General features: G+C 37.6%; 2 protein-coding genes across 2 annotated transcripts in view; one reads left to right on the top strand and one right to left on the bottom strand.

The window, feature by feature from the left end:
* Window positions 1–15,886, bottom strand: part of LOC113006654 (neuronal acetylcholine receptor subunit alpha-7-like) — a 34,941-nt gene extending 19,055 nt beyond the window's left edge. The window contains exons 1-2 of the mRNA XM_026142740.1: window positions 15,417–15,886; window positions 43–182 (exon numbers count right to left, since the gene is read on the bottom strand). Coding sequence (XP_025998525.1) covers window positions 43–182; window positions 15,417–15,486 — 210 coding nt within the window. The 5' untranslated portion in view covers window positions 15,487–15,886. The remainder of the gene's footprint in view (window positions 1–42; window positions 183–15,416) is intronic.
* A 4,557-nt stretch (window positions 15,887–20,443) lies between these two features.
* Window positions 20,444–21,627, top strand: LOC113006668 (uncharacterized protein C3orf85). Its single transcript, XM_026142767.1, has 5 exons — window positions 20,444–20,555; window positions 20,683–20,718; window positions 20,955–21,079; window positions 21,158–21,243; window positions 21,509–21,627. The coding sequence occupies exons 1-5, from the start codon at window positions 20,495–20,497 to the stop codon at window positions 21,585–21,587; spliced, it is 387 nt and encodes a 128-aa protein (XP_025998552.1). The 5' UTR covers window positions 20,444–20,494; the 3' UTR covers window positions 21,588–21,627.
* The last annotated feature ends 783 nt before the right edge of the window (window positions 21,628–22,410 follow it).

Raw genomic sequence — 22,410 nt, 5'->3', positions numbered from 1 at the left:
AAACTAGATACCATGCCACACACACACATCCAGTTTTCTCACCACATCTATGATCTGCAGAAGTGTGAGGCCCAGCTCCACCAGGATGGGAGCTGAGTCATTGACCACAGGTCTCTCTAATCGATTGTAGTTAGCCAGCAGCTCCTTGTACAGTCTTCTCTGGTACTCGCCCTGCAAGGACCCTGGAGGACAAATGCAACAGGAAAAGGGGTTTGTGTTGAATACATATTAAACCCAAAGTGCCGTCTGCTGCATTTACAACATATACGCATGGAGGCTCTGTGAGAATGAAAGCAAGTATGGAGGTCTATGAGTTTTTTACACCTAAGCTCCACTAGTTTGCATAAATGCTCCACTCCTTACATGCCCTCCACTCACTATAAATAGTTTCTGAAGGTCAGCATGTGATTGATAGGGTGTGTTTTGCATTTTAAGCCATAAATCTAGTGGTAGAATAACAATGTTATGGAGAAAGACGTTTTTTTTTTTTTTTGGCTTGGACTATCCAATTTCTTGGAACATATTCTGTGGTGCATTTGGGCTGAATTCCTAATCCAAAAAGTATCTTTAAAGGTCTTGAGAACCTTTTACCCTTCATTTGCTGGCACCACTGCCTTACTGCCTCATTCTAGAGGCTTTTGATTTCTATAGTTTATCATGTGAGCTTATTGAAAATGTATAAGAAGAAGGTGTGTATGTTGAGCCATGAGTTTTGATGAATAATGAACAAATAAACAAGTGCTGACATCTGCAGATACATCTGCTGACTGTAACACAAAGAGAGGGTGGAGGGACTGTGAGTTTGGGGATCTCTAGGATTAAGGTGATTAGGTTGATGTGTTTGTTGGCCCAGCTTTTGTCACCATTATTGATTCAAATGCCCCATACATGTTTAGCACAAGAACAACCTAACTTTTCACATCAGGACACTTTGTTAACCTTGAAGTCACTGTTCTGACTAGCTGCAGGATGATACTGTATTTGGCCTTAAAATGTAAAAAAAATTAAAAATCAGATTTTCTGCCTTTATTATCAAACAGCTGGAATTAGAGTATCAAAAATGACTTAAAATGACATCATATGCATGTCCAATAACTTGATTCAATATAGCATTAATTCTCTACAAACATGAGCATCTGAGGGTTGGTGTGGATGAATTTCTTAATGATATTGGATTCCAGCTACAATGAAAAACATAAGCTGAAGTTGTGAATTAACAGTCGAAGTGATAATATACACCCACTAGTTCCTTCATTAGTTACATCTTGCTGTGAAGTTGGACCCCCTGTTGCTTTCAGAATTGCATTAATTATTTGTGGCATAGATTCAACAAGTTGCTGGAGTCTTTCATCCACATTGACGCAATAGCATCGCAGAGCTGTGGCAGATTTACTGGCTATTGGATTCAAATTTGGTGGCTACAGAGACTATTTGAGTACAGCAAACTAATTTTTATGAAAGCAGATTGAGATTTTCTGAGTTTTATCATTTTATCATTTTATTAAAGATAAATTCTTTCATCTTTAATAAAATGATCAGTGTGGCTGCTCTACCAGGTGTAACAATGAAGTTTAAAATCCAGGCATCCATAAAAACAGAATTTATTCAATTTCACTGAGTTAGAAGTTAGCAGAAAGTTAGCTCGCCTAGTTTCCCACCTAAACATGATATACCATGTTCTGACTGAGGAATTTCTGAAAAAATTAAAACATATAGCTCTGCTATCACTTCTGGCATAAATGAAGACAGGAAACTAAACAGCAGTGACGTTTGAAGGGTTACTGATGTTGGGCTAGCTGGTATATGATGATGTGCTACATGGTGACCGGCGACCTGTCCAGGGTGTACACTGCCTCTCACCCTAAGACAGCTGGGATAGGCTCCAGCACCCCTTGCAACCCTGAAAAGGATAAGCAGAAGCAAATGGATGGATGGATGGAAGGATGGATGGATGGATGGATGGATGGATGGGTGGATGGATGGGTGGATGGAATACTAAATCCCATACATTTTTTATCTTTGTTATTTTTTGATAGTTTGTTTAAAGGATTTCATAGGACCAATATGTTTTGGGAATCACAACACTCTCAAAACATGGTCAACAGCACACAGGTCATTAAATCCACACATTGTTTTCTAGATACCAAATTGCTACTCTTCCCATGCATATAGATACTCTAATGCAAACAGTAAAAGGACTCCCTCATATTAACATCAGAGGGCAGTCAACAGTGAATTGCTGGATGGAGTAATCCAGTGAAACAGAACAAATACATCAGAGAAGGCATGTAGTATGAATGGGAAAAAGGAGAAGGGATTACTGACACAGCCCTGCAAAGCTGTGAAGATGATAGAAGCATGCCTTTGGCTTAGCATGCTGCTGATTGGCCCATTAGGACTATAATGAGAAGAATTATAGGAGGACGGAGCCTTAGGTCAAAGGCAAGAAGCTGCTCAGCACAGCAGATGCCCTCTGACTGCTCCTAAGACTCCTCACACTCTCAGACTTTATACACCCATCCACCCGAGGCCCAGTACCTTCTGCTCAAGTGGGATTGATAAATAAATATTTTTCCCACATAAACATTTAAACTCATTAATAGCCACACACATGCATGCTGAACCATTATTCACCATCTGTACCATTTGTTTTTCTTTCTTTTTAAAAACGTGTTGGAATGGACTACGAGTATGTTAAAAGTTGATTTCTTCTGCAAGGTCAAAAAGACATTTTAAAGAAATCACAGCACAACAAAGTTATAAATATGTCGATATACCCTCAATAAAATTTGCATGCACACATTCACAATGACTCAAACACAGCCTCGTCTGCAGCTGTTATCCGGCCAATCTCCCTCCTGTGTCACTTTTATGTGTTATTACTGTGAAATGTGAACAGAGGGCCAAACAAACATAACTAAACCAATCAAAAAGATTTGAAACCTCAGTCTCTGTTGCAGCTTGTATCATAAAACCAAGTTTATAAGGAATTAAATAATCAAGTCAAATAAACCACTGCAAACTTTAATTCACATACAACCGTGTGCAGTGTACATTAGGGAGGAAGGGGTAGATTCATACCTTTTGTTTTGTTTTTTCTTTTTCTTTTTAATCATCTCACTAATGAAGATTATATGAATAGATGCAATGAAGGAATAATTTCCACCAACACAGCGAGAGGCGTCCTCAAAACAAAACAAAGATTACGCATCCAGCAGAGGGAATGAAAGAAGGAAGTAAAGGGAGCAGTGGGAGCTATTTTTCTTAATCACCTTCACTATTTATCTCAATGTTTTCCAAATCTGCTCTATTGTTTAAATAAGTATAATAGAAAACTGTCTATAAAGATAATCCTCAAAGAAATAAAAAAAAATTCTTTCCTTTTTTAGTCAAATATGTTTTCTTAATTTTTTTTGTTTGGATTTGGCTTAGATTGAATTAGATTATTGTTAATGCTGCTTTCTTTTTGAAATAAGAAAGTGAGAGTGACACACTTTTAATTAGGAACTTGTATGGGTGTGGCTCATTAACACAGATGCTAATTATTTTCTAGACTCGGATTATGATGGATTTGGTTTCTCACTCAAGTCTTACCAAGGTCAGTACACTATAGGTCAATATATTAAAGAGAGAAAAAAAATATAGAAAATATATGACATATATTTATTGTATTAATTTGTGATTTCCATGTGGTAATATGTTTCTGAGGGGGAAATATGAAAGATTACCGTGCATCAGTGTTAGAAGGTATCGTAAAGGAAAAGCATTCATTTTATACTCAGAATATGTGTAGACCTTGCTGGTCAAACAAGAGAGGTCAATCAAATATTTTCAGAACTAAGAATATTATATAAATAGTTTGAGAGGTTTGACCTTTGAGGTTATATCTCAGTCACCTTTACACAAAGTTCATTTCAATTCCAAATGACTCCATTTACACCACTAAACTAAACCAAGGAAAAAGATAAATATATATATATATATACTTTTAACACATATATGTTATTCTACGAGTCTTCTTAGCAATTTGCACAGTTGGGAAAAAATGTGAAAACTGTTTTAATGGTGATCCATGATAGGTCAACTGATGTAGACCCTCAGTTGGAGCACTTTCTTGGCACTTTATTCACCCATTTGGGCAAATGTGTTCCTGTTGCAGGGAGATAAGAGTGTTCTACATGGGTTAATGTGTGTGTGAATGGGTGGTTGACTGGTTGTGTAAAGCGCTTTGGGGTCCTTAGGGACTAGTAAAGCGCTATACAAATACAGGCCATTTACCATTTACCAGTTAATGTCTTTAATTAAAGAAATAAATTGTAATACTGCAAAATACTACCAAATACTATTACTGAATGGGGTCCTACTTTAATAATGAAGTTCTATTGCCTGTACACTGTACAAATATATGCAAATACATACAGATTTTTACAGAGTCCTGACAAAACAACATTTGGGTTCATAGTATTTACTTCCTTACTCTCTTTCTGAAAATGTATATATAAAAGAGCATCACTGTGTGTGTATAGCATTCACATATCTATCTTGCATACAGCTGATTTAGAATCACCAATTAACCTAGTGGGATAACCCACACAGTAACAGGGAGAACATACAAGCGCCACGTAAAAACGATCTCACAGCCATCTTGCTGTGACATGTCTGCGCTAACCACCATTGCACCAGCAGAAGACCAGCAGGCGGTTTGTGGTTGTTGGGAAGAGAAAATCCTTGTTCTACTCCAGTTCAGGAGTATGTTACTTAAGGCCCCCAAAAATCTCTGCTGGGTTTTTTTAGGGGGGACTTAAGGGTTGAATGCTGGTGTCATTAATAGAAGAGCCACAAACTTTCCCTAACTACAGTACATGAATAACTTGCCAGTTAAAAAATAACATGTTTATTAATGCATTTACTTTTGACCATGGGGGTATTTGTTGAAACTAAGCTGCATCATTAACATATTTCATTTTAACGTATTGTGTCTTTTATACTATGCATGTTATCCCTGCTAAACTCAGGCTAATGTTATACAACAACTGCCTTCAATGCTCAGTCCCTCTAACCCCATATAGATCACTACAGGAAATGATCAGCCTATGAAAAGGTCACAAAATTATTGATTATTAGCTCAACTTTACAACAGAGAATCTGTTCATTATTTATATGTACATTTAAAAAGTGAAGGTCAGACCATTTGTAGATATTAGCAGAGAAGGTCAAGAGACAATTGTCTCAGTCTCAGGAACCAAACTTTGAGTCTATACTGCCACTGGAACAAGTAGTGACTATCTCTGCCTCCTTCAGAAAGCTCACAAACACTGGTAGGCCACACACTGTTGCAGAAAAATGCACTTAATTGTGGATTACTGTGGATGAAAGCACTTTTTTCAGGGTTCTGTTTGAGTTAAATTTATTGTTTATGTGAGAGAAAATTCAGGAATTGTCAGAAGGACGTCTACTTTACTTCAAACAAAATACTTAAGCAGCCAAGTTTTGAACAAAGAAACATTTTCTTCAAGTTTAACCAAATTCTCTTTTCGACAGACTTCTGCTGTTAATACTTCTCAATTAAACATAAAACTTCATTTTATTTGGTGAGCTAACTGCAGCTAGTATGAAGAAAGGGGACCCTACCACATCAGAAGAACCTGGACCTTTCCCAGAGAGCAACCACAGAAGTGAGTGAGAACAAGAAAGAAAGTGGGAGAAAAGCTGTGTTGTCATGCTCAGCCCCACTGAGCCCGCTGCAGCCCATTGTAGTTCTATATTTTGCCTTTCTCCCTCCCAGTTAATGACGTTCGGTTTCATCCCATGGCTCTGATGACCTGTTTACCCTGTGTCAGTATCTTTATCACCGGTGAAACACTGAGGCATCCAGCAGGAGATTGCTGCTGACTCACTGTATACAAACAACAACAATAAAAGAATATGCAACTGTAAATTTAAAAAGAGGCTAAATTTCATTTTTTAAAAACAGCTACCTCTGAGTCAAGAACAAACACAATGGCAATGTGTTGTTGATGTCAATACAAGTCTCATCCTCATTTCCACATTAGACACAGATTCCACAGAAACAGGTGATTTGTTTTTAACTCAGTACACTCACAGGCTCACAATGATGTGTCCACGTTACAATTCATAATGATTTGGCACTCTGAGCTTACCCCGAGGTGTCTGCATGCATTTAGTTCTAATAAGGAGAGCCAGCCTGCTCCTGGTCACTCCAAGGCACCACCAGGGGGAAAGTTTAATGCATTTCACATATTCAAATGGTCTACTACTACAGACCATGCCAATTTTATTTGTGTGGATTTCCTTGACATGAAATTTATTAGAAGAATATTGGATGTGCGCTCTAGCTCACAGATGACTGTGGAACTGAATGGAGAGGAAATTAAAAATGTGAGACCCATGGAGATGTGCATTTGGTATGAATATCATTATGTTTTTAGCTCTGTGCTGATAAGACAACCTGTCCAGAAATGTGTCGCTTGTCTCTCAATCAGTCTGTGTTGATGTTGTATGCGAGCAAAAATTTAGAGGTCTTCAAATACTAAAGAAATTAATAATGATATTGGTGCTTTGTGGGATGGACTCTTTTAGACATAGTCTAAAGAAACACCTTAAATCTGCAGTGCAGGTCTTATCTTTCTAACTTCTGGTTCTTATTTTTGAACTTTGGAATCAGACGCTGCTCAAAACTTTCCTTGGTCTTTCCACCACCTCCACCTAGCTGTAGCTTGTTCATTTTCCAGTGCAATGATTTTTACTTCCTTCACCTCCAACAAATTACACATTGCTCTATAAACTAAAAAGTATCACTATAAGATACCAGATTTTAAATTTTGAAAAACTAGGTAATAGCAAGGCAACTTTCATAATATCATTAATGCTAAAAGACTTAATCAACGTTATGAGAACTTGTCTGAGGGCTTAAATGTAACCGAAATTTGTTCTTATGTGATCAGTGAAGCTCAAATTATTCGTTTTAGTACAAAATATCTACGATATCTAAATTATGTGTTGTACGCAAATGTCACTGACTTAGCTGAAAATGGATGGATGGATGGATTTATGTTGATTATTTCCACAAATATAAATTATCTGAAGCACTTTTGAATGTCAAGAGCAAATCTTTACAAGAAAATGAAAAGTACATTCTCCCTTTTCTATCCTTTTGCTCTTATTTACAGAGAATGAGATGGCGCACACAAAAATATGAACAAAACCATCCAAATCAGCACTGTCACCTATGCAATTTATTTCCAATCAGCTGCAAACAAATAGCAGAGTCGTTTGAGGTCGAGGTCATGTGAGGCCAAACAAACAGGCAGAAGGTGACCATCGCAAAGTGATTGTGATTTTGGGGTGGCATTTAAGCACATTAATCTTCTCTCTTTCATGCTCACAAATTAATATATACTGAGAAATTCAGCTATTTGATTCTGTCCCTTTTGGATATTTTTACTAGGTCAGTATGTTCAGATGAGGCTTCTAAACAGGCTCATCAGACAGGCTATTCACACACAAACAGCCTGAGGGACTCATTCTCCTTCTTGCTGTCACACATACCTCTTAGACAAACACCCAAACAACAGGATTGCTATTTTAAGCAGAGTACTAAATGACCAGCTCTTAAATCAGGGCCCCTGTTGTGGCCAGGTAAACCTATCCACGCTGAGCTGCTTTCCATTGTGCAGCGATGATAATGGCTTTGTTTCTCGGTCCATTTTTTCCCTTTGTCAAGATAATCTGCCACATGAATCATGAATATTAGGTAATCTATTGTGTAGATTACCTATACAGTTAAAAGTGATTTAATTACTATTTTGCTTTGGGCAAATCCAAAATATTATGTAACTAAACTTGCAATATTGACATAAGGCTGAGTAACTTCAGTTGTTTTCACACATGCACAGCAGCCCTCGACCTTTTTCCAGCTCAGCTGCAGGTAAGAAAGCAAATATCAGACACTGGATCGCATTAAATTGTCTTTAACCTGCCATCTCCATAGCAGATAGAACTAAGACAGCACCCTTACCAAAATCAAACTGAGTGTTTCCTGCAGTGAAAACACATCTACAGCAGACCTACCTGCTATTTACTGCATGTGAATAAAGGACTTCAGGCCTGTTTGAAATTCATGCCTGAAAATTGCTAACTAACTTGAAGTTATTGGAGTGATTAGTTGAGTGAAAACTAATCAATGGGAATGCTGATATTTAACAGATAAGTGGTAACAAATGGGACAGAAATGGTGTGTTTAGTATTCTTGGTGTGCCTGTGCTATGTCATTGTATCAGCCCCGAGGTTATGAGGACATGTGCTAGCCGGCTGTCTGTGAGTCACATTTTACAACCTGAATCTAAAACTGAAGACGATACTGGTGCTGTGGAAAACATCACATCTGGTTCTTATACTAAACAGATGACACCATCAGAGCATATTGACTATTGACCAGTTACTGTAGCACTGGAAAGACTGGTTCCCAGATCGGGGTGCAATGATGCAATCATATCCATGCTGCAGAGAGTTTAACCCCATCAAGGGGCTGCATTGTGGAGGATGCAGGCCCCTGTGGTGCTCCACTGTGCTGTCTCCATTTATGTTTACTATCCATAGCTCAGACGTTCAGGACTTTTAGACCTTTTACTTAGGCAAAAGGTTGAAATACTTGTGCCACTCCATCTCTTCCTCATCTGCACTTACCTCTGCCTATACCCTGAGACAGTGACACCCATCATCAGCCTTCAAATGTATAACAGTAGTGAGATGATGCAGCAAAATTGCATCTCATGAACATTAATCAATTTAAAAGGACTCAAAAGGCATTATCTCCTAATGTCAAAACTGTCTTCAGCATAATATATAATCCATAAGTGATGGAGCAATTGTTATAGATGTTTTTTTCCTGCAGCTGGAGTGTAACAGTCTTCATAAACTGTTATTCACACCAGTGATCTTGCTCCTAGACAGACATTGTTCACAGTTAACCCGGGGACTCTGGTATAGCTGGGACCCCCGAGGTTCTAAATGATGTAACTTTAATCCTGGTGAATAAACAGCAACACTACAAAGCTGCAGTAACAAAAGGCTCGGGAAGATTAAAATACAAATAAAAGGCTTTAAAGACATTCACTTTAGTGTGACTCAACATTAATTTACATGCAGCCAGCAGGTTCTTTCTTTTGAGGTTTGTCCCTAAGAGAAAAGCACAAAACATACAAATAAAATAACTCTACACAAGAAACAGATCTATTATTATTTATCGTAATTTTGTTTCACACAACAAACTTGGCAAATCTCATAAAACCTGATGCAAAAAGCCAGATCTATCATCCAGTATGGAACACAAAAAGGCTCTGAGCCCACAGTGCCCTGGGACTAGAGTGATGAATCTGGCAAGGACTATGCTGCACAAAGGAGCTGCTAACAGAATGCCACTCCCTGAGGGCCCGGAGAGTCGACATCACAACAAATGCTACGCATCTAGACCCTTTCTCATGCAAATATATGGCATTAGTGCACTGTATTTATGAGTGTTTGCGGAAGAAACAAATATGGAAAAATTTCCACTATTGAATGAATGTGCAATATATCTGATGCTGAAGTCACACCGTGAATGTTTTTAGTCCAAAGATGATAAACTTGCTGAATATAAATCAAATCTGCTGGCAGCTGGAAAAATAAACATACCAAATCAGAATGTAAACACAGGCTAGAGTGCAAACTATAATACATTCCTTGTTTGCAGTTAGGCGTAACATATAAACATTTAACAAATACTGTATATTTTGCTTAAATAGACTGGGATGTAACGTAACTGGGTCTTTTTGAAGCAGTATCAATAGACGGACTTCTCAGCTATGAAACATACTGATATTTTTAAAATGCAGTCCGTCCTGCAGATATCAACAAATTATATGTCTGACACAAAAAAATACTGCTGCAGCATTGGTAATGAATGCGTAACATCACTATAGGCAGGATGATAGGTATACCTTGTGTGATCTTACACATTGTTTTGTCGATTTTAAAGGTTAGTTAGCTTTTTGAATCCAGAAGTCAAGACTAAAAGATGGAAGGTGACTGCACAATTAATCAAATTTTAATCTGAATCACAATTTCAACTTCCTGCAGTTTTAAATGAACGTGATTGACTGATAATGAAAATGTGTGCTACAGCTAGACATGAAGTAAAAGCAAATCAAGCTCTCTCTGACAGCGTGCCTGCATGTGCCAATCACAGCTGTTCCTTGCACCGCAGAGCCTGAAATTTCCTGAATTCACTTGACTGCAGTGATATACTACATATAACAGAACGTCAAAAACAAAAATCAAATGTCTGGCACAGCAGAAGGCAAAGATTTTGATCCTAGAGGCAGATCATTACCTGTAGTTTGGATATAATTCAGATTTAGGGCCAGTGATGTCAACCTAGAACAATTGTCCAATGTCACTTCAGATGTCCAAGATAAGTGACCAAAAATACAATGAGTAAGGAAGGTTTCAGGAAAATGGTCAACATACTAGTAAAAAAGAAGTTATCGCCTCGCACAGTTATTTTTTCAAAACAATAACAGCTGCACTATATGCAGATCATTGCAGGGGAAACAGATTTTCACAGGTTCAAACAAATAAAGTTTAAGACTTTATAATTTGCTTCTAGGAGATGGAATTAGATCAGGACAACACACCTTGTTTTACACCACAAACTCCTACAACTAACAGTTTGTCAATTTTAAAGTACTTATACAGCACTTCAAATCTTCTTTTTTACTCTAAATAAAACAATAATAGAAAGGTGAACAGCATAGATATGAATCTCTTTTGTAGACTGTGGCCAACACAGTACAGTGACAGTGTGGAGAGATAATAGAATCCAGACACTATAGTGACAGAAACAAGAAATAGCAACATACTCCAGGGATGAAACAGTGTTGAACAGTATTGAATGGCACATTTCACTATATGCTAATTCAATGTGCTTAACCCAGAAGATAAAAACATAAAAACATGTATGGTGTAGGTTTACAATAAAGCAGTAAAAATAACAAATTCAAATAAAACAAGACAAACAAAAAAACCCCTATGGAGTGTAAGGCTGTCTGAATAAAAAGGTTTAGAGGTTGTATTTGAATTTACACACACATTTAATAATATCTCAGGTCAGCAGACAGCTCCTTCCAAAGAACAGAAACACAATAACTGAAAGCACCCTCAGTATAGTGAGACTAATCCTGTCATCTCAGTCTGACGACCTGAGAGTTCTGACTGGTTAATAAACAGTGAGCAAGTCAGAGATGTAGTGTGGGACCTAACCATTGAGAGCTCTGTGATATAATAGGCTTAATCCTTGAAAGGATTTTAAAGGTAATTCTATATTGCACTTGGAGTCAGTGAAGTGACTTCAATACTGTGTTAATGTGGTCAGATTTCTGTATACTGTGATTGCTTATGACAGTACTAAGTGAGATCGTGCAAATTGTAAAGAGTAATGGACCAAGGGCAGTGCTTTGAGGAACCCCTGATTTAGGTTTTAGGCAGATCTAAAACTGCTAATTAAAATAAAAACTTCCACCCACCAGATATGAAGATATGATCCAGATATGAACCAATCAAGAATCTGACCCGTTTAACCAACTATGTCATGAAGCAGTGTGGGATCATCTTGACAGAGGACAGAGCAAAAGGAAACCAACATCCAAAGAGCTTTTCTATGTCTTTGAAGAGGCCTGGAGAACTATTCCTGAGGACTACTTAAAGAAATTACCTAAAGCTTTCAGACTCTGTTGAAGAATGAAGATAATCACACCAAATATTGGCTTTCAAGTTTGTTCACATATGACTCTACATGTTTCAATAAGACGCCGGACATCTTTCCCATTTTCTAACAACACATTAAAGAATGAGGGGTGGCTCAAGACTTTTGCACAGTGCTTTTCTGTGTGATTCTGTTTATAAGAATGATTCTTATAAACTGTGTGTTGCGCTCTGGCTCCAACACCAGGCAAGTGTGCATTCATGTAAATTGAGGACATATCTACACTGGCATGGTCTAGCAGCTCATTATTTTACTATCAGTCGTTTGGCAAGGAAACATATCAGTCAGGGGAGGTCAGCAGTGAAGCATCCAGATGTTCAGCAGCTCTAAACCTACATTTGAACCCAGGTCACTAGCCTATTACCTAACCTGATTCAAAATGCAGCTGGGGAGACTGGAAGAACATGAGACTCTGGGAAATTAGTTGATTTGAGTTAAGCAGGAAGTACAAAAAGAATCCAGGGAGAAAAAATAATTTGTGCTAGATGGAGGTGTAAGAGATGGATGAAAACCAGTCCATCACAGAGCCTTTAAAATCCTGGATTCCTTTACATTTCATCATATTCCTGATCATGCTTAAAGGACTTAAATTAGGGTCTCTGAACCTGTAAACTTCAATAAAGCACAAAATATTTTAGTGAGGCAGTAAGACTATGACTTAAAGTAGTGTAAAAAAAAACCCTAATAAAAGGGTGAAACTAGAGAAATGACCTAGAGCTAAAAATGATGCAAGTAAAGGAGACCGTTAGGATGGAGATAAAACAGAAAACTGTAATTCATATAATAGATTTAACCATCCACATATTCTGTTGCTAACTAATAATGCTTGTCACTTCTCTGTGCAGCTCTGGGCTTCCAAAGAGCAAGCACACACACTATAACCATTCTGTGTGTGGGATGTTTAAATCAACTGATGAACCATGAACTCATCCATTAACACATCATTTCCAGCATTGTGTGACTGGCTACAGTAGCGAGCATAATCGTGTATGATGCAGTTTGTTAATGGACCTCTAGATAGATGAATTTATAGAGAGATTTACAATCTATGGCTTCCTGACACCACTGTAATCCTAATCCAGGAGCTAAGACCTCTGAAGTGCTGCACTGAGTCTGTGACCACCACATCTCGTATACACTGAACACAACCCACATGCTTTTACAGATTTGGAAACAAAAATCCTTCAACACCTACATGGTTAATGCAAAATAAAAATGTTTTAGGTTTACTTTTAAACATTTGAGTTTAACTTAATAGCAGAACAACCTGTTAACTATTTCTGCACAACATGCTGTGTTATAAATGTTTGAGTAATCACAGACTTCCAAGGGTGGTAAAGGATGGGAAAATAATTTGAGGAGAGCTTTACAAATAAAGATAACCAAAACTAGAAAACGTTAAAGAGCTCTACAACATCAGTTTTTTCGGGTCACTGTTCTGTTTTGTTTGACTCAGTAGAGTGGAGGAAACTACCATAAGAACCTCTACATCCCTGTTTTCAATTGAAATCAACCTTAATTAATTTTTTAATCCAAAGTAATCATTAATATTTTTTCATTAAGTATAAAACTCTACTATTTTATTTTACTAAACATATAAACAGTTTTTATAGAATATTAACATTTATAAATATTCTGCACACACATACAGGTACACACATAAATTTCTCCCACCACTACCACCCTAGCTAGCCATTCTAGACATTAACAATTTAAGAGTGTGGACTTTGCATGTTGTTCCCATATTTACATGAGTTCTCTCCAGGTACTCAGGCTTCTTCCCACAATCCAAAGGCATGCAATTAGTGAGGTAAGGTTAATTGATCATTCTAAATTGCCCATAGGTGTGAATGTGAGTGTGAATGGTTGTGTTAGCCCTGCGATAGATTGGTGACCTATCCAAGGTGTACCCTGCTGCCAAAACAGAATAGAAGGGATGGATGGATGGATGGATGGATGGATGGATGGATGGATGGATGGATGGATGGATGGATGGATGGATGGATGGATGGATGGATAGATGGATGGATGGATGGATGGATGGATGCAACAAATACAACTCTATGGTCAACCAGTATTTGATTTTGAAAACACTAGAAGACTAGAAACACTTGGTAGAAGACTAGTTCAGGTTGTTCTTTTTTTGCTTTGTCTTGTTTTTTCCCTGCTATTTTAAATAAAAACATCTGATTCTGAGTCACACGTATGCAGTGAGGCTGTTGTTTCAGTAGGATGCCATTGGTGTAGTCAGAGTAGTGTGTGTGTATGTGGGTGGGTGTATGTGTGTGTCTGTGGGTGGTTGGGGGAGGTTACAGTCTTTATATTGGACCCCTGTGAGTCTAAGCATGTTTTCTGGATGTGCCAGTTTACTCCCTGAAGTACTTTAATGGATTAATTGTTTTCCCTCTGTCCCCTTTAACATGGAGAGAGGTAATACCCTTTACTTGGCATGGGGCTCATCGCTTTTGCTTCATCAGTTATGATGCTCTGTTTGAACAGCGTGCTGTGGAGTCGTGTCTGTGCTTGATTTTTGGTAGCCACTTAAAAGACAGTAAAAAAAAAAAAACATCAATGGGTGAAACAAACCGTATCCATTCTGTTGCGCTTCCCTTCATTTTTTGGTTCATGTCCACATATGTCAATAAAGCAAAACTAAGCTTCCAAGACAGTTAAGTTTTTACTCTTGCTTCATGTAAAACAACAAAAAAGAAAGAGGTAAACCACACAATTCTGAGAAGTCATTACATGCTAACCCTGTTCAAGGATAACTAGCGTGCTATTACCAATACATGCCAACAGCCATATGTGACATGTGTTAGAATGTCTTATCACTTGATTTGACCTTGTCTCCTGGTTTTTGCCTCCCTTCTGACTGGTGAAGTGGAAGGTGGCAGGTTCGGGTTCGCGGTGGACATATGTCTATGCATAAAGCAGTGCTTTGGAAAGCAGATTCAGCAAAACCACTGAGTTAAGTAACCAACCCAGATGTTAGATGATGATGCTGATGATGGGATGGGGCTTAGCAATGCATTATAGAGTCATGCATGCACATCATCATCATTCAACGCAGCAAACATTAATGTAGAGAGTAATGCACACATATGCTCAGTCTTTAAAAATAACTCTTTGCGTCTTTAACTTGTTTTTTAGTCTGGATTCTGGGTAGGAAATTCAAAGATTTATAAATCTTTGAATTTCCTACCCAGGCTATAGCCTGTGAAAGATTCAGCAGCCAGTGTTATTCAGCAGGTGTATGGTGACTGCTAAACAAAAAACCGTCACCTAGTCCTGTACTGTGAGGTCTTAAGTAAAAAATTCCACATTATATCCAGATATGAAATTATCTAAACGTACTCTGGTTTGTTTATGTCAGACAATTTAAAATTATCCTATCAATTTTGATTGTTTTTTAATGTTAGAAAACTTTCCGAAAATGCCGAAAAGATTCCCTACTAGTCGTTTGAGGACGTAAACTCAGGTCTAAATTACCATCCTCCTCAAAAAAACCAAAAACAAAAATCGTTTTCAAGTCGGTACCCTTCATTAGATCATCTGTATAAACTGGAGGGGAAGAACAACTTTGCCCCAAACCTACCTCTGAAAAGCATTGCGATCCAAATATAAAATCCAAGCGAACACGGTTTCCAAAACTTGTGGCACCGCATGCTGGCACCGTCCAGTGAACTCCAGCGGTTGTGTCGGCTAGACGGGAACTCTGATCCGGCTCGGCGGTGGAATGAACATGCGGCTGGGGAAAACGAAGGGGACCGGGACGGCGTGAGAGATTTGCAAAAAGAAAAGAAAAAAAAGACTGACAGACAGGAGTGCGGAGTTCAGATTGGCACGTTCACGCTGCTTCAGTCTCCCTCACACGCACACGCACACAACGCTGCACAGTGCACCTCCTTCCCAGCCTGAGTGCGCATCACAGGTAACACAACAGGATACAGTAAAGTAATAGCCTCTGTCACGGGAGTATGAGCACAGATGAGGCTGATGAGATGCCTGTAACCCAGTAATTGTGTGCTAACCCTGAAAACTAGCTCACATTTGAATGTTAAATCCTACAACATGCTCACGAGACACTGACTAAAGATTACATTAGTGTCTACTTAAACTCAACTAGTCTAATCAAATAAAGGTGCGTGTGCGTGCCGCCCACTTATATTGCTCACATTCTGGGGGTGATAATGTTAGTGTTTGACCTCAGGCAATGATGTAACGAAACCCTGAATGTAAAGTCCCCTGAAGTGATGGAAACAGGACTGTGTGTATGCTCTCCCAGTCACGCCTGTATACACTGCAGTCTATTACAGTAAACAGTAGAATTAAACAGGGACTTTTTTTAGATGTTCATGGAAAAAAAATCTTATCTTTCTTGCACAGAGTAAGGTATGAAGATTGATTCCATTTGTGCACTGTTATATAAGTACAGATCTAAAAGTAAATAAGGAATATGTAACCCTAAGTAAAACTCCAAATGGCATAAGTGCTCTGACAGTGTAAATAAATGTATTCATTAGTGAACTTAGGATAAGGTTATCAGTTGGTAGCCGTATATCACTATTAAGTGTAATAAAAGTTGTATCAATACTCTTATCTACCTCAGATAAACAAGCTACTTAAGCCCAGGAGTAGTATTGTAGCCTGAAAGTAACATCCTGCAAGATTTAAACCAATCTGCTCAGTCCAATCAGTCAAATCATTACATGCTTGATTCTATGCATAGCCTTTTCTGAGCAACTCGTAAAATTGGTAGTTGCCCAGTGACTGACATATATCTTTTTTCTTTTGCTAAGTGCACATTTAAATCAAACACAAGGTCAAAGAGTAGCTATACAAATACCAGATAAATAAATTTGTCATTTGTCCGTTTTTTTTATCTCACTGTTTGACAGGAAAACTTACTCTGACCCAAGTAGCAGGTACAAATCACCAGTGCATACCCTCCATCTCCCACAGCTGTAGATCATCATTTATTGAAGTGCCACGCGTCGCACTGCAATTTCCCCCTTCCCAGCTTTACAAAGAGGTTCATCAACTGCATTTTTGTCATATTTGTCTCCTTTTTGTGCCAGACTGGCTTATAATCAAATGACCTATTTATTCCAGTCCATAAATAATTTCAGTCGGAAATAGAATCCAACAGGCAATGAGGGGGAACATTGCATATTTCTCCAAATGTTCTCGCCGCCTTTGCTCCCTGTCTCTTTCTCTCTTCTTCTTCTCTCAATGGAATAGGGGCGTATTATCTAAGAAGCAGCCCTGCGCCATTGGTATTAGTTATTTTTCCTACCCCACATGGAGCTCCATCTGAGGAGATTTATGCTGTTAGATCTGATTTGGTACAGCATCCCATATCTGTTCAATAGGTGGTCCCGAAAGCCACAGTGGGCTGTGTGAAACCTCTGATCCCAACTTCATCCTTTCAAATAATCTCACTGTAAAAGAAAAAAAAACATCTAGGGAGTGAGAAGGAAGTAAAAGTAAACAAATCACACACAGTGACACACCATGTCACAAAGCTTGAATCATCTCAAACTGGTTTCTTGAACAAGAATGCGAGTTCACTGTAATCAAATGTCTTCCAAAATCACCAGATCTCAATCCAATAGAGCTCCTTTGTGATGTGGTGTAATTGGAGATTTGCATCATTGATGTGCAGCTGATAAATCTGCAGCAATTGTTCGAATTGCCATCAATTCAATATGGACCAAAATCTCTGAAGTATTTCCAGAAACGTGTACAACAAAGAATTTGGGCAGTTCTGAAGGTAAAAGGGGTCCAAAACATTACTAAGGTGCATCTGACAAAGTGTTTGTTGAGTGTAAACATTAAGTGCATCATTATGCATGCAGTACTGTCTCTGTGTGTGTTTGTGTTTATAAAGTGATTCTGTGGCTCTGTTGCACCAGGAGTATTTTTTTTTTCACTTTATGTTTTTCTTTCCACTGTTTTGCCTCCTCCTACACTCTGTATAGCTGTTTGCCCCCACTTAACAATGCACAGTGCACATTACAACTGCACAAACACACAATTTAAAAAAACAAAAACAAAAAACATCTCTATGCTCAAAGTTCTTAAAATCAATCCTCCAGCAAACTGGCAGCTGATGATACTCTGGACTCTTTCACCCAAATACTACAGTCCTTTTTCAGACAGACCGTTCAGATTTAATAATAATAATAATAATAATAATAATAATAATAATAATAATAATAATAATAATAATTTTCCACCCTAACGACGTGTACAGATGTATTCCCAACACTGTTGTTTGGCAAACGTATGTAATATGAATGAACATGAAAGATGCCACTGTGCAATTCTTATTTAATTAATGTTTCACCTTTTTGAGTTGATTGTGAGCTTCAGTGCTGAGGTTTAAAATGTCTCCAGTCCAGGAAGTGAACAAGAGAAAATGATAACCACAGAAAGGAGTGTAAGGACTGCAGGGAGCTGTTAATTATCAATTTTTTTTTTATAAATGGAAACTGTTCTGTTTAATTACTTAATGTTATGACGTTACTGGTACTGCTTCCCTGTTTCGTCTTTGTCTTTTCTTCTCTTCAAATCCTTATGGTATTTTTCTACTACGTGAAACAAACTTAGCACACATCATTACTGACAATCACACATCGCAGTACAACTAAAAGCTGATAGTCAGAAAAAATAATCACAGATTTGTCACTATCTCGATATTCTCTCAATGATGAGAAAGTATGCATGAAATTTTCAGTATCGTAACATATTTTGTTCAACATCCATCTTGTCCTTTGCCCTGTTTCTAACTTAAATATTTGAAATATTCCCCATAGTCCCAGCAGGGCGCATATGTATGCATGTACATGATAGAATGAGGTCAGATGAGCTTTAGTTTGTATCTAAATCACTACCTTTGATGTGGGAGGTGTGCACGCATTCGTGAATCTGCATTGTGTCATTTATAATCTTTTCAGAAGTGTGTGCATATCTGAAATGTTTTCAACCCAAAAAATAAAATGCATCTTTTCTGCACTCCAATATGTGCTGGTTTGAGGTACGTGTGAATATCTAGCCCACATGATGAAGATCATCTTGGTCCGCTCAACACAGCTCGTCCTTTTTTGTCTCACTAGCTGCCAGCTTGCCATTTGTCTCTGTTAAAATGTTCAGGTGGTGACAGTTTATTATGGGATGCGACAGAAAGGTCAGACCTCTCATACACACTTAGTAGTTTACTGTAGAAAAAGGTCAGCAGTGTGTCAAGGGTAAAGGACAGACAGAGCGTGTCAGACGAACCCAAACAAAAAGAGCTAAAAGGTTTTGTGCGGTGTGTGGGGGCGAGTGAAAATGTTACACAGTTAAAGAAAAACAAATAAAAAATTATACAATTACGCTGAAAAATAATTGTATAATGTCACATGTGTATGAAACAATCATTAGAAAGTCTTAGGTTCATAAATAGTTAAAATTATTCTCAATAGTTTCTCTTTGGATAACCGTTACCCTCAGTTCAGCTTTTATATAGTTATTTTCATGTGGCTGCATCAGCGTTTGAGCGAGATCGTAGGCCTAAATATTACATCACACAAAGAAATTCACTGGCAGGCTCCTCCTCATACTTAAAAGGATGAGACCTAACGCAGCACCTCAACAAGTAAAAATGAAAATTAATCCTTCTGGGACCTGCTTTGATTTTTTTTTTTCCGGAAGTCTAAGCTGATTCAAAAGCAAGCTTTAAATTACCTTCCCTCAGAAAATGCTGCTTTATGTGTTAATATTTCCCTTTCATTAAATCCATCACGTAAGTTGGAGTTTTTGTTTATTAATTAATCTGCTTCATTTTGTCAGTTTCACTCCTGATTTTATGTTAATAGTTTAATGCATCAACATCTGGCCACATTTATGTTTGTTTTGTTTTATTCTTTAAGTGTGTTTTTTTTTTCACGGTGTATTTTCTCATACTTATTTTCTTAATATACCAACACAGATTACAAAAATTATTTTGGAAAAATGGCAGTTGTTTTGCCATTTGTGTCACACAAAGAGTGAACGCTCTAACCAAAAGTCAGTGTGGATAGGACTACACCTAGTGGTAGAAATGTAGACATACACACACAAGCTTTACTTCTACAAGACTATAAAAATAGGTCGTGCGTTCAATAATATATGGTTATTTATATAACATAAAACATAAGGAATTTGGTAATACCATTTGAAACAGAAAAAAATATCTATTGCAATATAATGCAATAAGAGTTCAAAGTAACATGAGTGGAGAATCTTTTGTGGAAAAAGTTGATGCAATAATACCTTTAAAGTTCAACATAACTTTTGTTTTTAAGGGTTTTAAAATGTAGCCAAAAAGCAAAGAATAGCTGTGTCTAGAAAAAAGCATTTGTAAGCATCTTTTCTTCGCTAATTGTAATTTATTTAAACCAAACACGTCTTACAGAATAAACGTTTTAGTGACTGTCATGGCCTAAAAATACAGCCGGTAACATCTCTATGCTGAATCTCACAGCCTGGCTGCTGTGGGGGAAGGCCTGCTGTTTGGTCTGCTGGCAACAGATAAATGTAAATGTTGACTCAGAGTGATGGCCTGCCCTGATGCTTGAGTTCTTTCATTCCCTTCTGGTTTCTGGTATTAAAGGGAAAAAAATCTATGAAGGAAAGTGTTGTTCACTTTTCATGATGGATTTTAAGCTGAATCCGAAACACTCACACATTCAGACGAATGACACCGCTGCAGGTAAATCTCCCTTTCTGTCTCGTTTTAATGAAACTTTACAGTATTCACACCTGACAGCTCAAGCAGTTAGATGTCTACACATTTCTCTCTTTCTTCTAAAACATTTTCTTTACTCATAATTTCACAGACATGAAGTTTGTGATCCTGTTAGCTGTTTTGAGTGGTAAGTTTTCTCCTCTGTTGTTACTGCAAGTATATGTGCTGGTGTTGTAGATTTAAAGTCCTGAAACATAGTTTTGAAAATTATAGTTTTAAAATTTAAACATGCAGTGTTCTACTAGACCTACTTAACATCCAGGATTCGCTCATGACTTCTATTTATGTCAGTGTTGTTAGGAATTCTTATTTAATACATGCACCTACAAGTATTATAATATCCGTCAATGTTAATGTTTTTAGGGGGTTTTGCTGCCCCTTTCCTGAAGGAAGAGGAGGCAAAGGGATTTATCAGGCTGAAGAGACAGGCAGGATATTGGGATCCACACCACTCTCAGAACCAGTGGGGTTACACCGTTCAGGAGCAGGTAAATGTTAGTGAAATGTTCTAAGCATATAGAGTGAGTCACTTTAAGAATCGTTTCATGTAATTGTTTGTTCATTAGGCTAATGAGTACTGGACGGCCATTCGAACAGATGCGCAGTATTACATGGACATGAGCAACCTGATGTTTGACCGCTCTGTGGCCACGTGAGTGACGTAACTGTTTGTCGCTATTAAATTACATTTGAATGTTTCAGAGTCAGACTCTTCCAATTTTATCGAGTACATTACTTACGTAACTTTAAATCAAACACGTTTGCAAAAGAAACAACAATGGTTACTGTTTTAATGGTCAGCGTGCCCAAACCGAAGTAACTTCAATGAGCACTGTAACTTCCTTTTAATATAGTTATGATACTTTTGATCACACAAACTTAAAGCCAATATTCATTATATGTATTTTACTTTGCAGCGAAAACAACAGGATGTATATGGAGATGCTGCGCAATGCACGCGCCCACCTGGACAGCCTCACCGGTCGTAATGGGTAGTAAAGAAAAAAGAAGACTGGGGGCCCAAAATAAAAACAAATTAAATGGAAAACATTTCATAAAAAGTGATTTACATAAGCATATATACAAAATATTAGAAAGTATATAAAGACTTACTTGATATGGGATGTTTTTGAATATGTTCTCCATTCAGAGCCTGTCTGAACTGTAGATTTAGCGATCAAACGCACTATGACATGAACGCAACATTTGGACAGAAAGTCTTAGAATCTCATTAATTGGTCAGCTTTTTTACTCAAGTTAAGCCTCTCATTGGTTACGAAGCGTGACCATTATTTCCTATATCAGCATGGCGGAAAATGTTGTTTTTAGCAATTGTGTCAAATTTATTGGATTATTGTAGAAAAATGATGCAAGCATTTCATACAATAAAATCAAATTAAATTGAACTGAACATTTTGCTTCTTTAGTCTTTTGGGATTGTCTATTAATGGAAATAAAATGATTTTATGCCATTAATTAAAACGTATTCAACAGTATTCGAAGAATCAAACGAAATGAGATTCACCACCAGGTGGTGCTGCAAGATGCAGATTTTACTTCACAGATTTCAGCCAAAGCTAAAATGATCCTGTTTGGGGGGGATAAGTCATACCATTTGTGACACTGCAGTGACTTAAATTTTGCACACAACATGATGAGCAAATACTTTTTTTGCTGAATTGTAAGCGAGTCTAAAAACAGCATTATCTTAAACAGGCTTGTGTATTTAAACCAGCTTTATTGGTTTGATTAGGTACATCGAAACAATAAAAACAACAAACTTATGGGTTGTTTTCATTAATCCAGTACACTTTGTTAC

The sequence above is a fragment of the Astatotilapia calliptera genome, chromosome 2 (genome assembly GCF_900246225.1).
Source record: "Astatotilapia calliptera chromosome 2, fAstCal1.2, whole genome shotgun sequence".
Taxonomy (NCBI): domain Eukaryota; kingdom Metazoa; phylum Chordata; class Actinopteri; order Cichliformes; family Cichlidae; genus Astatotilapia; species Astatotilapia calliptera.
The sequence above is the reverse complement of the archived record's forward strand: the minus strand, read 5'-3'. Positions and strand labels throughout refer to the sequence as shown.